Here is a 16,146-nt window from a genome sequence, read left to right as displayed (position 1 = left end):
CGTTTTCCAATTCTGTTCCACCTTAGCCCTATTTCTCCTAATTTACTGGGGGACATCAGCTGGCAATTCCTTAGACTTCTTTTTCTATTCTTTTCTCCTATCTTCTTCTTGGGGAAGGAAAGGGTCTCCTCACTTTCGTAAGGAGGAACTCAGAAGTTATATTTAGAAGGATATCCCAAATGATCTCCTTATCTCCTAAATCAGGGTCTCTTTGTCTCCTGTCATAACAGCTATCCCGCCCATTGGCTCTTCTTTCTTTCCTTTTGCCACCAGAATTAGGTTTAGCATTCGTGGTATGGTATTTATTTAGTCAACTGTCATGTTTCTTGTTCTCCACTTTAAAGTTAGAAGATTTTGTTTTAGATTTACAAGAAGCTTTGTTTTTTTTTTCTTCTCTGCTTGTGGCTCTTGATTAAAATTTTTTCAGTGATCTTCCCAACCCAATGATTATTGGATTTTCTGTGACTTAAAGATGGCAAAAAAAAAAAAAAGAGCTTTTTCTGAAGATGGTGATGAGAATCTTTATAAGCAAAGGCAGCCTTTATATTTATGAGTCAAATGTCGAACAGATCTGACTGCCCAATAATCATCTTACTCAGATTGTATACAAACTGTTGGCTATTTTTAAAAAGCCTATGTAGAGAAGCAGAATATTTGGGAAGCTTCTGAAATACTCTTTGACTATTAATACCTTCAAAATCTGGCTTGGAATTTTCTCTCCTGATAGAAGGCTTCTGGGAGTAACCTTTTCTAAACTCAATCTGTACCAGCCATTAAAAGTTAATGTTGCCATCAGTGCCCTGTGCTTGCTTGTTTTCTTCATAGGGTAGTGGTTAAGTGCATGGGCTTTAGAGATAGGTGGCCTAAGTTTACATCTCAGCTTCCATTATGTGACTATAGGTGAGTTATTTAACCTCTCTGTACCTTAGTTTCGTCACTTATAAAATGGGGACACAATTGCCAAGAATTATCATAGCATATTTTTAAGAACTGAGTGAGAAAGGTAATCCTTTTGGGGTGTGCACCATGCTGAATTCACAGGAAAGGCCTATTATCATTGCTATTGTTCTAAGTTATTATTATAGCTAGTGATATATATTGTTTGCATTTCCAACTAAATTGAAAATCTCTTGAAGTCAGGTGTTTACATCATTACTCAAACACAAAACAAATTAATACAGAATTTTTTTTTTTTTTTTTGAGACAGAGTCTCACTCTGTTGCCCAGGCTAGAGTGCTGTGGCGTCAGCCTAGCTCACAGCAACCTCAAACTCCTGGGCTCAAGAGATCCTCCTGCCTCAGCCTCCTGAGTAGCTGGGACTACAGGCATGTGCCACCATGCCCCGTATCTTTTCTATACATTTTTAGTTGTCCAGCTAATTTCTATTCTTTTAGTAGAGACGGGGTCTCGCTCTTCCTCAGCCTGGTCTCGAACTCCTGAGCTCAAATGATCCACCTGCCTCGGCCTCCCAGAGTGCTAGGATTACAGGCGTGAGCCACCTCGCCCAGCCCTTAATACAGAATTTTTGAGGCAAGTCAAAGACAGAGAATATTTTTTCTATCTTTAAGGCATCTATAATAAGTATTAAAACATAATAAATACAGACATATTTCTCAGTCTTACATGATATTTTATTTTTGCCTTCATTAAATTTAGTTTAATATTTTACAAATGGAAAGTTATCAACAAATGGCTACTGAATACATGTAACTTATTTCCACAGGGCAAAATTTTAATTTAAAATATAACTCAAACATATTATAAATATGTAGTTACATATGCTGAACATAAAAGCAGTGTTTACAAAATTTACTTCATTTAACATCATTAAAAAAAAATTCTGTAGTTCACTTAGGACAGCTAACTCCTCCAAATTCCTAGGAAAGTGTCAGTTTTCTGAAAGTACTTAATGGTATCTGGACTAAGTGTACATTTCAAAACACTCACATTATGAGTTAATGCATTTGCAACAGACTTCTGAGTGAACTTAGGTATGGCTTACGTTGCAAATGAAAAATGCAAAGGAATGAGGAGTTAAGACTTACTGAGTACCCCTGGCACTCTTAATGGTTTTCTTTGCTTCCTTTTCTCTCTTAATAGATTATCATCTCAGCTAGTATTATCCTAATCAAACACTATGAAAATGTTTCATGTTAAGGATTATAGAATCATATAATGTGGAAAATGGAAGGAAACAAAAATAATCAAGTCTTTTCAAGACAGCCACCTTCATGCCCTTTACTTGAGTTATTTACTCTAGTTTTATCATTTATTTTCATGCTGTTCAATTGACCATGACTCAAAATACCAGTATACTTGCAGTCACACACATGAATATAAAAAAAAAAGATAAAAAAATACCAGTGTACTCATACCATGTGCTTGGACACAGCCCTTTCTATATATGTTTCTCTAAAAAACCATCTGGGTCTTATGGGGTATTTTCTTTTGTGGTATCACAGCCAGGAGCTCGTGGTTTTCCTTCTAGTATTTTTTAAGGGAACATTATCATTAACATTTGGGACCAGAAAAAAATTTTGATGGTATATATTTTACAGATATTTTCTTCTTGGATTTTTTTCCTCTAAGAGAAAAGTCTTAATATGTCACATAACAACATATTATTAATTAATAACTCGTCAAGAAGTGCTAGATTCCAGTCCTGTGTGGATCCACTTAAATATGTCCCTAAACAGCTAATAATTCATTTAGTTTTCTGTTAAACTTACTCAAATACATTCTTGGCTTAAATTTTTGAGATTCAAGCGAAGAAAACTAATTTTTCAATAAATGTAATAATTAGGGAAGTCTCCAGTTTATATTTTTAAGATACTAAAAGTAGTTGTAACTAATCATTTTAACTAAAAGAAAAAAAAAGGATTGGTAATAAAACCCCCCAAAAACATATCTTAATCACTTTGGAGTTACAATTGTGTTTTACGTCTATCAATAAAAATCTGTACCATTCACATTATTTCCAAGAGGATTGATTTTGGTCTCTGATCTTTAATTAAATGTACTAGACAGGACGATTTGGGGAGCTTGCTTTGCCGGGTAGGTGTTAGGTATCTATCGAGACCAATTGTGCTGATGCAACATGAAGTATCGACTAATACAAAACACTTTTGGAAATTCTCACATTGATGTTACTAGTGATATTAGTTTTTAGCATTTGGTTAATTTAATAAACAGTACTGGAATAAAAAGGAAAAAAAAGCAAAACAGATAAGGGCAGGAAGGGAGGACTCCACGCTCCTCTCCCAACCCTCACTTCTTTGGAGGCTCAGCCCTCTCGGAGTAGCAGGTTCCTGCATGTGCCAGGAATTCGGTCCCAGCGAAGAGAGGCGTTCTGCAACGCCAGGGCGTTCCCAGCTGGTGACTGCTGGCTGCTTGGAGCCTGCAAACACCTGGCGTGGTTCTTGGAGGCCCTAGACTTCTGCCACCGACTGGTGGGCTCTGGGGCTGTAGGCAGAGAAGCCTCTGAGCTGTCAGAAGGGTTTCCTGTGTGTCAGCAACTTCACTTTGCCGAGATAGCTGGCGGAAGAGCGAAGGAGCGCTCGTGGGCCAATCGCTTGCCAGCAGCGAACTCTGACTGAGTGCACCCCTCGCCCTCGCTGCCGACCCTGGTAGCCGCGGCCTGGCAGAGGCTGAGCGCACCCGGCCACGGCGGAGACCGACACTCCAGAAGACGCCTCTGGTTTCCCCCTGACCCCTGGAGGGTGCGGGCTGGCTGCCGGGCGGGCTTGGCTGAGGCACGCCTCTCTCGCTTCCCAGCGGAGCGCGGACTCGCTCGGGTGCCCAAACTCCGCCCACCCTCGCGGGGAGCGGAGCTCTCCCGCCTGCCCCCTGCACTCAGGACCGAGCAGGGCCTCGGGAAGAGCTTGAGCGGACCGCGAAGAGTACGCGATTCCGAAGCGCACGGGTCTGCAGCCACACGCGCTCTGATGGCCCCCGAACGCTGAGCGCGGGGTGGGCGCAGGTAGAGACGAGGAGCCCCGAAAGCGAGCTGTTTATTTCCAAGGTACGGAGGAGGAAGATGTCCACATGAAGTTGCTCTTTGCGGGAAGGAGGCTGGGGAGCGCCTTCCCCACGCCAGGGCGCAGCGGAGCGAGTTTAGCTTGACCTCGCTGCGCCTCCGGCGCGCTTTGCAGCGCGGACCCGCGGCGCTTAGCAAAAGCGCACTCGGAAAGTTATCGGTGGCGGTGCCCTGCGCTCCCTGTTGTGTAACCTCGCCGCTGCCCGCCGGACGGGGAAGTTGCCGGCCTGCCCGCCTGCCCAGTTCTGTCGCAGCCCCAAACGGATTTCATGGCCCGCGGCGAACGCGGGGCCGGAGCCGGCGTGGGCGAGTCCCCGCGCTCCCCCTCCCGCGGGGGTCCCCCGCGCCCACTCCCTTCCGCTCGCCGGGTTTCCGATGTTCGCTGAGCCCCGTGCCGCCGTCGCTCTCTCGCCGCAGCTTGCCCCTCGGAGCCTCCGCCTAAGTCCGGGAGGAGAGAATGACCGAAGTGCTGTGGCCGGCTGTCCCCAACGGGACGGACGCTGCCTTCTTGGCCGGCCCGGGCTCGTCCTGGGGGAACACCACTGTCGCCTCCACTGCCGCGGTCTCTGGCTCCTTCAAATGCGCCCTGACCAAGACGGGCTTCCAGTTCTACTACCTGCCGGCTGTCTACATCTTGGTGTTTATCATCGGCTTCCTGGGCAACAGCGTGGCCATCTGGATGTTCGTCTTCCATATGAAGCCCTGGAGCGGCATCTCGGTGTACATGTTCAACTTGGCTCTGGCCGACTTCTTGTACGTGCTGACTCTGCCAGCCCTCATCTTCTACTACTTCAATAAGACAGACTGGATCTTCGGGGACGCCATGTGCAAACTGCAGAGGTTCATCTTCCATGTGAACCTCTATGGCAGCATCTTGTTCCTGACATGCATCAGTGCGCACCGGTACAGCGGTGTGGTGTACCCACTCAAGTCCCTGGGCAGGCTCAAGAAGAAGAACGCGGTCTGTATCAGCGTGCTGGTGTGGCTCGTCGTGGTGGCGGCGATCTCCCCTATCCTCTTCTACTCGGGCACCGGGGTCCGGAAAAATAAAACCATCACCTGCTATGACACCACCTCAGACGAGTACCTGCGAAGTTATTTCATCTACAGCATGTGTACCACCGTGGCCATGTTCTGTGTCCCCTTGGTGCTGATTCTGGGCTGTTACGGATTAATTGTTAGAGCTTTGATTTACAAAGACCTGGACAACTCTCCTCTGAGGAGAAAATCGATTTACCTGGTTATTATTGTACTGACTGTTTTTGGTGTGTCTTACATCCCTTTCCATGTGATGAAAACGATGAACTTGAGGGCCCGGCTGGATTTTCAGACCCCAGCAATGTGTGCTTTCAATGACAGGGTTTATGCCACTTATCAGGTAACAAGAGGTCTAGCAAGTCTCAACAGTTGTGTGGACCCCATTCTCTATTTCTTGGCAGGAGATACTTTCAGAAGGAGACTCTCACGGGCGACCAGGAAAGCTTCCAGAAGAAGTGAGGCAAATTTGCAATCCAAGAGTGAAGACATGACCCTAAATATTTTATCTGAGTTCAAGCAGAATGGAGATACAAGCTTGTGAAGGCACAGGAATCCCCAAACCTCACTTTTGTAACATGGTAGGATGCTTAACAGAGCCAAGTGCTTTTTTTTTCCCCTTTTAAGTTTCTAGTAAGTTTAGAGAAAATTCAAACTAAGAGAGTAGTGAGTTGAAAAAAATTAATAGAAGTAGAAATGCCCACATCCACACTTAACTTGTTCGGGTTTGCTTTCAAAGTCTCGTTTCTTTCTGACTAGAAGTATGTATAATAAAACAATACTACTTAGTTAAACATTTACTTTCTCTTCTGCCTTTAAAGTTTACAAGCTTTTCTGTTTAAAGGCTGTGTGCATGTAAGTAATGGGGCTATTTTGATACTAGTAATTTCTCCAAGAAAACTAGCCACCTGAATTATAGTTTGTGATTTGTTTAACCTTTCTTGTTGTTAATAATCCATGGTAGGAACAAATTGAAAATCCACATTCTCAAAAATATTTAGCACAGAATAGCAAAATACTAAACTCAGTTCATTCAGTATCAGATGAACAGATCTTTGAGCTGGATGTCTTTCAGTGTCTTACAACTATAGATGATAGCTGACTGAGTTTCTTCAGGAAATTTGATAGAAAAGTAAAGTCAATGGATTTAAAAGCCTGAAAAATGATTGTTTTCCAGTCATTTCTGGCGAACTACTTAGTATACATTGGTTGCTAAATGTTTGATGGCGGAAGCCTGCATATACTATCTTACTGGTAAAATGCATTCAGAATCATTAAAGTGCATGTATTTTCCTTGTAAACACCATGAACTCTCTTAGACTTCTGTGATAAAGAGCATTTATTTGCACCACTGCTGTGCAATGCCTTTAGGACTTTGTTTGTGTTCCAGGACAAGTGATGATTCACATCTGTAAAAACAATTTAAAAAGCACAGATAAATTATAGACCAAAAGCTTGAGTAAAGTTGAATAACTGTTAGCAAGTTGAGGGATGTTGAGCAGGAGGATAGTATTTCAGAACAGGAGTGGTTGACAGTCATCCACAACACAGAGCCTGCAAGTATACTCTCGAATGTATGTGGCAACTGGGGGTGGACAAAGACATTTTAGAATAATGACTTTAGTTTGAATTAAAATCCTGGTAGAAAAGGCTTTTGATGCTTCTTCAAAGTGTTTGTAAGTATTAAAGGCAATATGAAAAGAAGAAGTAGGCAGAATTTGTATGGGTTGCATTGATAGAATGGGAAGTTATTATCTTTTAATGAATCTTACATCATAATATTTAAAGAAAAAAATATGGGAAGAAAAATAAGGAGAATTAAATTTAAGTAGCTAAGGTACTATAACACTGAAAAGTAAGCTGTAGAAGAGAAGATTACTGGTCAGTGTGTTCTTTTACAGTTGTTCTCTGTCAGGCGTTAGTGAAAAACTTGTAAAATGCTTCAACAACTTTAATAACTTTCAATGAATATTGAATTGCTGCATTTCTAGTCCTTCAGATTCTATGTAATGAGAAAAATGAGGTTAGGTAATGCAGTTAATAACCCCAAACAAATAAATCAAGTGTCAAAGCCTTTTTAATTTTGAAAGCAAGACCCTGTAAAGTCATCATCAGAGTTTGCAACTGATGGTGGAGTAACTTGTTTGAAAGCACTTTACAAGTAAAGCAATACGGAGCTTTATGTTAAGGCAAGAAAGAACCTTAGTGTCCCAGGGAACAAAATGATAGGAAATTCAGGGTTTAATTTCAGTTCTTGTAATGCCTGGGTAGATTGAAGATTTGTGAGAATTTCAGAGTTGCTGCAATTTACCCAATCTCTAGCCACTAAGATCAGCGAAGAAAAGCTGTGTTTAGCCTTCCCAAACAGTTGTTCTTTTACATGTTCAGTCTTAACGAATAGGCTTGCAGAAACCAAATCAAGAATAAACCTACCATACCTCCTCATTTTGAGGAGAGGGTTAGCAAAGTTCTCATTTGGTCAGGCTCATACAATGTTGTCTGTTTTAAAATCCTAAAAGAGAAAATCTGAAATATGTCATTACTGTGTTGACCCCATTAAACATATGTTCACTGTGGCAAGATCAGTATCATTAAACTGACCAAGATGGAAATTATAGAGCCTGTACCATACTTGAGCTAACAGCCTAAAGATACACATTTCTATAATATTTCCTCACCATTTACTTTAATTTTCTTTCTTTTAGGTCTCAGGATGCCCAGCCTGGTTTAGGATATGTGTTAAGTACATTGTTTCAGCTTCTAGAGAGCTTTCTTTGGGAGTGTGGATCCAGTGAGGAGGTGCACAGTGACTAGAAATGCCCTTTTACTACTTGGCATGTTTTTTCCAAAGTGTTTCTTCTTTAGCTTCGCGCATCATGTTGTTGACATTGATGACCTGTGAATGCATGCCAAACAGTAACAAGAATGATCTTGCCAACTCCTTCCAGGCCAAAAGAAGTCTCTGGGAAGATCTATGATAATGGTGAAAACATACAGAGGGTCAGGATGAAGCACTGATCTATTGGCTGAAAAGCTAACTCATGTCATATGATAATATAAGTATTTTAATAATAAAGGCAGAAATCTGTTTGCATTTGGATAAAAGATTAGCTAAAATTATAGAACTTATCAATTAATTGCACACTACAAAAATATTTTAATGCCAAGTTCAAAGTGTCGTATTGCTTACAAATTGCCATCTTTAACTCTTTGAACACCAATTTGTGTTTACACTGAAATGATAAAAAGACAAACTAAGAAGAAATATAGCATGCAAGTCAAGATTCATAGTTAAAAACATGATGTTGCCACTCAGCCAGCTGTGGGACTCTTGACCCTTTAAAGACCATCATGGATTAGAATGACATCTGTTTGTTGCATCCTAGGGGATGCGGAAAAGCACGAAAACTGGACATCAAGGAGTGCATGAAATCTGCTACTGTATTTTCAGGACTCTTCAATCCAATTCTTGGCTAAAAATTCCTACAAGGTTCACTAATTGTGATGTCAACCTATGACCTGTAAGTTGTCTCAATCTACCAGACAGGACACTAAACTGTCTTTGGATACTAGAGATGTCAATGCTTATTATAGCTGGAATTCCACTAGTGGCAATACTTAAAAATGTGATACTAGTTAGGATCTATTGAAGCTTTAACTTTGCTGGTCAAATTGTAACTATCATAACTGTATTTATTGATGAAGCTCATAGTCCTTCAGTTATACAGACTGGAAAACTTTCTTGAAAGATCCAACAAACTGATGTAAATTCTATTTATTACAATGTATAATATTAATATGTTAAACTCGTGTATTTTACATAATATATGAATGCGTAGATAAAATGAGAGTCATATATTACGATGCTTTTCAAATATCAGTATCTTGAAATATTTGTCTTCAAATATGTTTTGTCTAACATATGAAAATGTTTTGTGATATGAGTGACTAGTTTTCCCTAGAAATACTTTTGCATGTTTACGTTTTTATTTTGGGTTCTTTCTATATAAACACAATTTGGTGTCAGAGTATATTAATCAATAGTAAGTATAAAATATCTTAGTGAGATGGGGTCTTTATTGTCTACATTTTATATATATTATAGAAGGGTTTATATTGTCTTTTCAGGAGGTTTAGAATTTTGCCCCAAATGCAAAGCTTCCCTTTTCAAACGCAAAAGCCTTGTCTCAAATTCAAAGTTGATCTCTGATGTTTTAGAAGTCTGGTGGGATGGGCATTATAGATACAGCATTAGAATTTAAGGAAAAACTTTAGGGATATGGGGAGAGGAAAAGGCAGCTGGTACAATCAGTTACTGCTACTCAGTTTTACTTAAATTTTTGTATTGTGTTTCTTCTTAAGGTGAAATAGTATAATCTTAATTTTTTGAGATGGAGTTTTTAAGTAACACACTACCAGCAAGTTCAACACTGCTATTGATTTCAATCTGTTTTCTTTGTTCAATCGATAACTTTGATTATAATTTTTATAGTGATAACTATTTGGCTGCTTAATTCTGTTACAGTTTTTTATTCTGTTGTACCTTATATTATAGACATCATCACAAATTAATATGAAGGTCAGTATATGTTACATATCAAAATTTGTGAATTTGAATATAGTATGTTTTAGTGCTTTTGCAAAAAATGTTTATTTTTATATTATCTGTGATTTTAATATAGATAATTGAACTAGATTTTTTTTGAGTAATAGTGCCATTGAATGAGTGGAATGGAAACAGTGTTACTTGACATTTTGAGCTTTCTCAGGTTTATCTAAATCAGTGGTACCTTAACAAAATCCAGACTAATTGTGCATAATTGTGTTTTTAATAAAAGGAAAGTACATTTCCTATAATAGCATAATATTGTTTGCATGCTGGAGTATGCAAAATCTTGTATGTTTGTGTGTATGTGTGTGTGTGTCTGTGTCTGAGGCATGGCAGCCAACTTTATATCTGCTATTTATAGTACCAGCAGAGCTTCATAATTGTGGTCACTAAAATTGTACTTACCATTGACAATTAAAACTGAAAAAGACTCAATAAAACTATGAAACATGGTTTGATGGCTTCTGTGTTATTACAGTGTTAATTCTCACAGGTTTCCCCAAATTTTAACACGTAATATTATACAGACTGGCAGGTACTGTAGAATACATTGAACTAACCCAGGTGCTTCTTTAGGTGCAGACTGGGCTGTAAAACGATAGTGTTCAAGGAAAAATCCTGGTGCAAGATAATTGATAAGATTATCATCATTTGATATTTAATTGTCAATAGAAATGTGATCTAATTATTTAAAACAAAATACTGAATGCTCCCTTAATGCGTGCTTCTCATACTAGTGTTATGTGTTTAAAATGTTGGCTGTAATCTTTTCTCATCTAATTTTTAATTCATGGAGGTAATCATACTAGTAATTCTTTGTGGTTTCTGTTTATTAGCCTACATTGCCTGCTTCTCCAGGATTTAACTCCTTAATTAGCTGTACTATCCAGACTTCACCATTTCAGAAAGCTCACTTATTAACATTAGCTTTGGTAGAGGTTTTTTTGCGTGTATGCGTGTATGTATGCATGTGTGTCGGGGGGAGGTGTTTATTTAGTGCATACACAGAGATCACACAGATAATTTTCTTTCTGATTTAAGAACAATGTACCCTAAAGTTTTGAGCACCTTTTGATTTTCTAAATCACTTAAGGAGGATTAGAATCAAAGACCCTTTTCTCTCCACAAGTTAATACACATTTTAATTACCTCTCTTACTTTAATGAACTGGAAAATTTATTTTCTCTTTTTGTGAGGTTTAGGATTTTCCCCCAAATATGGTCAGAGCTTCCATTTCCAAATAGATAAAGCTTGTCTAAATTCAAAGGAGATCTATTATGGTTTAGAAGTCTGATGGGATGGGGCATTATAGACACAACAGATGTCACTAGAAATCCATGTTAATGTTAACGCTGTGCTTATTTGCTTAACCCTGCAAGGTTATACTGCTTTGGGCTGGACCCGGGGACTTACATCTCCAGCCAGGATGGCTGCTGGGACCAAAAGCCCAAACAGCAGCTATGGATAGAATGAGGCCGCTGGGCTGGCATCTGACAGCACTGCAGCCCCTCAGGAAAGGAAGCAAATATAGGAGGCAAGTGGAGTATTTTGGTACTTCAAAGAGGGAAAAAATGCACTGCTTTTCTTGATTACCTGATGGGGAGAAACAGCCTGTGTGAAGGTAGAAAATTCTTGACGATAGACTAAAACAGATAGAGACCTTGGAGATGATCCATTTCCATCACCTTGGTTTGCAGGTGAGTGCAAAATTTTCACATTCAAGTGTGGAGCTAGCAAAGAACATGGCGTTCTCATGTCTACTAAAACATTCATTCCACATCCCAAAGTTCTTCAGACTGTGAATCTTGACCCACTAATGGGTCATGAAATCAGGATGGTGAATTATGATCTAACAAAATGAATAGAATAGAATAAAATAGAGTCCATAACTCAGTGAGTAAGGCTTTGCGGCTTTAATTTCAGACACAGATACTCACACAACACAATACATACATGTATATTTACATATATTTGTGTCCTGTGTCACAGTGGATATTTTATTTCCTATCGTGGACATGGTCAAAAAAGTTTGAAAATTCTCCACTACTCAGAAAAAGAAAGCATGAGGTTAAAGGAATAGAGGATTTTAAGAGATCGTTTTTTTCAACACCTTTTAAAATAAGTGCAAAGGTACTTGGTTGTTAATTTTGTTACACGCACTCATTCTTTTTTCTTTTAATGTTACTCTCTTCCGAAGATTCCAGTCAGAATTCCCAAAGAAATTATTAAAGCTGCATTTAGCCTACATCTAAGGATGGCTATTTGAAGGCAAAAGTAGTATAATTGAAATCCAGATTTGTGTAAACTTTGATACCTTAATTCAACATTATTTCCTCTGGTTTGAATAGTTACCAGCAAAATAGCATACTATTGTTTTTAAGAGCACCAACTTTGCAGTCAAAAAGCCTTAAGTTTGAGCCCACCTATACCACTTACTACTTGTGAATCCTGGGTAAGTTATGTAAACCCTCTTTGTTGTGTGTTCCTCAACTATAAAATGGGTATAATAATATGCAGCTCATAGGATGTTGGAAGAATTAAATAAAATATGCAAAGCATACCTCACAATACATATCAATAAATGGTAGATATGCCATTCTTGAAACCACTAAGGACTTTGCCACTCTGTTTGCTATTTTGTTATTGCTATTATTGTTCTTTCTATTATCTTCTTTCATTCCCTAGAGGCTTTGTGGGTCTCCTAGAAATTCATGTTGTTGGATTGAGAGATTGTTTGGGGTGCATTTAATATCATTGTTTGGACACTCCATTGAATGTCTGAGGTCAGATAATGAGCAAGTATTCAACTTTTTGATGCTTTGCACTGTGACATGCATTGTGTGGCACAGAGATGCATATGACATAGTGTGTACAGCTAAAAATATATTACAAGACGTGTCTGCTTTCTGATCTCTTTAGCTGGGCCCCACCTCTCAGGTTCATGGTTTATTTTCAGTCACCACAGTCCAAAATCTGGTTTTCCGATTTGCAGATCCAGAAACTTGATTCTAATAGTTCATCTAGAGTTCACCAACTCTGGACTGACTCACACCAAGCAAACTGACAAAAGCATCGTTTACCAACTAGGTTGCCAGCTTATAAGTATACAATAGCTATATCCCAGTCACAATAACAGACGTCTGCCTTTTTGTTCACAGGGGATCTAATTATGGATCACAAAGTTGCCTGCAGAGCTTAAAATAAAAACAAACAGAGGTGATATTCTTGAAGAGCATTTCCAGTAAAATAGAACAGCTGAAATAATTGCCTATCCCTGGAGATACTGTCCTTGATAATTAGCAACTATCCTATATTCTGATATATCAGCATCTATCCTATACTCTGCCTGCCTGAGACTGCTTAGCAGCACATAGATTGGAAATTTCACATTTATTTTCTGTTAAAATTAATCACCACCATTATTACTTCTTTGCATGCAAAGTATGTTTTGGTAATGCTTCTTACCTGGTGAGGGTAGGAGGAGGGAGGTAGTAGAGGGCTGCAATGATTGCTAGGTTGGAGATACCTAAAAGACATCCAATTGGAAAGGTGCAGTATGTCATTGCAAATGCCATTCCTGAGTTCAGGGCAGAGTTGTAGCAAGAGATAGAGCTTTGAGAATCGTCCATGTACAAATGATAGCTGTAACCAGGGAAGTAGATGCAGTCACCCACAGAGTACATGTAGACAGAGAAGAAAAAAGAAGCAGCAGGAGGGAGGGCGAAGTGAACCATTAGCAACACCAACAACAAGGATAGGCTGGGCAGAGAAGAATGTGAAGGAAGAATTGGAGTCTTAGAAGACCTATAACAGCCCCTGAAAAGATCAGTTTCAGAAGAGAATTTTAGGAAAAAGGTAGCTCTGTGTCACTTGTTACAAAAAGGGCCATAAAGAGTCTGTTGGATTTATAGACTAGAAAGCATTGGTGTTATTGAGGGCACATTTAAACCGTAACAATAGTAAAGATTATTGATCACTGAAGAAGTGTTTTGGTAAAGAGAAGGAGTATTATAGGTTAGCAGCTTGAGGCAAAGAAAGAGATAGAGAGTGGAAATGGAAAAAGATAGGAATTTCTTAAACATGCTACAGGAAACAAACTCCATGTGGTAATTGGAGTAGGTGGATGATATCAACAGGGCAAAGGAGAAAGGTTAGTCTAGGAAAGAGGTGGTTATTGAAGTTAAATGGTGGTAAAGTCCACCAGAGCAGAAGAAAGCCAAACTGTGAGGCTAGGACACTGGATGGATCACTGAGTGGCAGGAGGTCTGTAGAAGTTGTGTAGAGGAAGCTGATTTGAAGTTTGGTGGGTGAGAGAACCAAGGAAGGGGACAGCTAGAAAGAACTAGTCAGCATTATTCTCAAAAGAGAGAATTACATCGTGGTGGAAGAGTAATCTCGAGAAGCAGCGGGGAGCTAGAAGAATGCCTGTCCCTTTTCTGGTGTGCAAGAATAGCAAGATAGCAGTAATGGTGTCTGTTGGGAAAAGGGAGTGATGGAAATATTTTACTGGTGAGTTGACAGTGGGTTTTGGTAAGAGAAAGTTTAGAAAGAATTAAATAAAGAAGGCAAGTTTTAGAAAGATCCCAGGGTGGAAAGAACTGACATTTTAATAGGAACTTGGGCAATAAGTTTTTTATAGTCCAGGCAGATTGTCTGTCCTCAGATTAAGTCAGGGAAAGGGACATAGATTAGCTTCAGGCAGTGATTGAGAGCTTCTGCAGTAGTTTTAAAACATGGCTGTAAATTCACTGTCATTCTCCCCATCAAGAATTGGGGTCTATGGTCCCTCCTATTGAATCTGAGAGGGTTTGTGACTGTTTTGCCCAACAGAATATGGCAGAAGTCATGTGTTCTGAGTTTAAGACTAGGTCATAAAGGGCCACATAGCCTGGTTGGTTGGAACATTATCTCTTAGAGCTCTGAGCTATCATATAAGAAGCTGACTTCCCTGAGACCACATGCTGAACAAGCCACGTAGAGAGATGAATTATTTGGTAAGTCCCTGAAAAGCAAGTGTGTGTGTGTGTGTGTGTGTGTGTGTGTGTGTGTGTGTGAATGAGAGAGAGAGAGAGACAGACAGAGAGAGCCAAAGAGCCTCTAGCCATTAAAGTCATACCAGCCCAGCCCTCAGGCATGAGCATGAAGAAGACTGATTCAAACACCTGGCCATTCCAGTTACTCCCAGCTGCATGTGTCTTCTCAGCTGAGGCCTTAGAAATCATGTGACAAAGATAAATTACCCTTGCCGGAATTTGTGTAAATTTCTGACCCAAAAAATCTATGAGGAAAATAAGATTGGAGCTATTTTATGCCACTGAGTTTTGGGATAGTTTGTTACATAGCAGTAGATAATTGGGATAGCCTAAGGCAGACTACAGTTGGGGCTGAAGATGTGGTGACATTGCTCCATGTTAATGACTTTTTTTGTCCTCATGTAGGTGTGACCAGGGCAGGGGTGGAGATTGAAAGTGGGATTGATTTAGGAATATATGGCACATCCCCAACTGAGGCTGATATTCAACTGTATGCACAGGTACAGAGTACTAGATGATTGGTCAGATATCCATTCATATTGGTTAGTTACCACTTAATCATGGCTAAACATTTCAATTATAACTCCTGCCTCTGCAACAGTGCCAAGGATCTAGCAGGCACTTAATTTGGCACAAAGCAATTCTAAAATGGAAAATAGTTGAGAGGTAAATTATATCAAGAAACCATGAATGTAAAAAGAACTTTTTTGGTTGAACTAGAATAGACTGAGAAAGTATATTCATGGAAGAAACTGTCATTAAGTTTGGTTTAAAAATGGAATAGAATTTAATGTTTGGGGGTAAGAAAGGAAGGAATTCCAAGCTTGCTTTTTACTGGGGGAGGGGGAGAAAAAAATGAGCAAATTCAGTGGAAAGAGAATGGACTTGGGTAGAATAAAGGGAAAAAGAAAATAGATTCACTGTGGCTTAGGGGATGAGAGAAATTAACTTTAACTAAGGAGAATAAAACCACACTGTACAAAAACAAGAAGGAATGTTTGCATTCATTTCAGCAGGCAACAGAAAGGCATGAAAAGTTTTAAATTAGGGGAATGATGCTTTGGGGATTTGGCAAGGGGGCAAGGAGACCTGCTAAGACATTGATGCTCTAAGCACAGCACTCAAAGGATAATGGTGGTGGTAAAGTAAGGGACAGAAACATATTTTTTAAGAAGAAATAACTGGCCATGGTGTCTAAATAAAATGGAGAAGAGAAAAGGACAAGTCACAAATAACTGAGGTTCCATCTGGAGAATCAGGAATAATCGTACTGATTCTTAGAGAAATAGAGTGTTGAATAGGGGGGCAGGAAAGTATAAGAAAAGCATGAAAAAAGTGTATGAGTCTTTCTGGCCCCTGTACAAAAACTATCACTCTACTTTTTTTTATAATTCAAGTATTTTGAGCCTCTCTGCTGCTAAAGCGGCAGAAAT

At 39.5% G+C, this 16,146-nt stretch overlaps 1 protein-coding gene across 1 annotated transcript; it reads left to right on the top strand.

The window, feature by feature from the left end:
• The first annotated feature begins 3,670 nt into the window (after positions 1-3,670).
• On the top strand, positions 3,671-6,767 carry P2RY1 (purinergic receptor P2Y, G-protein coupled, 1). The gene has a single exon (XM_012642872.1). The coding sequence runs from the start codon at positions 4,494-4,496 to the stop codon at positions 5,613-5,615; it is 1,122 nt and encodes a 373-aa protein (XP_012498326.1). The 5' UTR covers positions 3,671-4,493; the 3' UTR covers positions 5,616-6,767.
• The last annotated feature ends 9,379 nt before the right edge of the window (positions 6,768-16,146 follow it).

Source organism: Propithecus coquereli, unplaced genomic scaffold (genome assembly GCF_000956105.1).
Source record: "Propithecus coquereli isolate 6110/MARCELLA unplaced genomic scaffold, Pcoq_1.0 Scaffold19, whole genome shotgun sequence".
In the NCBI taxonomy this organism is placed as follows: domain Eukaryota; kingdom Metazoa; phylum Chordata; class Mammalia; order Primates; family Indriidae; genus Propithecus; species Propithecus coquereli.
This window is presented reverse-complemented; position numbering and strand designations above follow the sequence as displayed.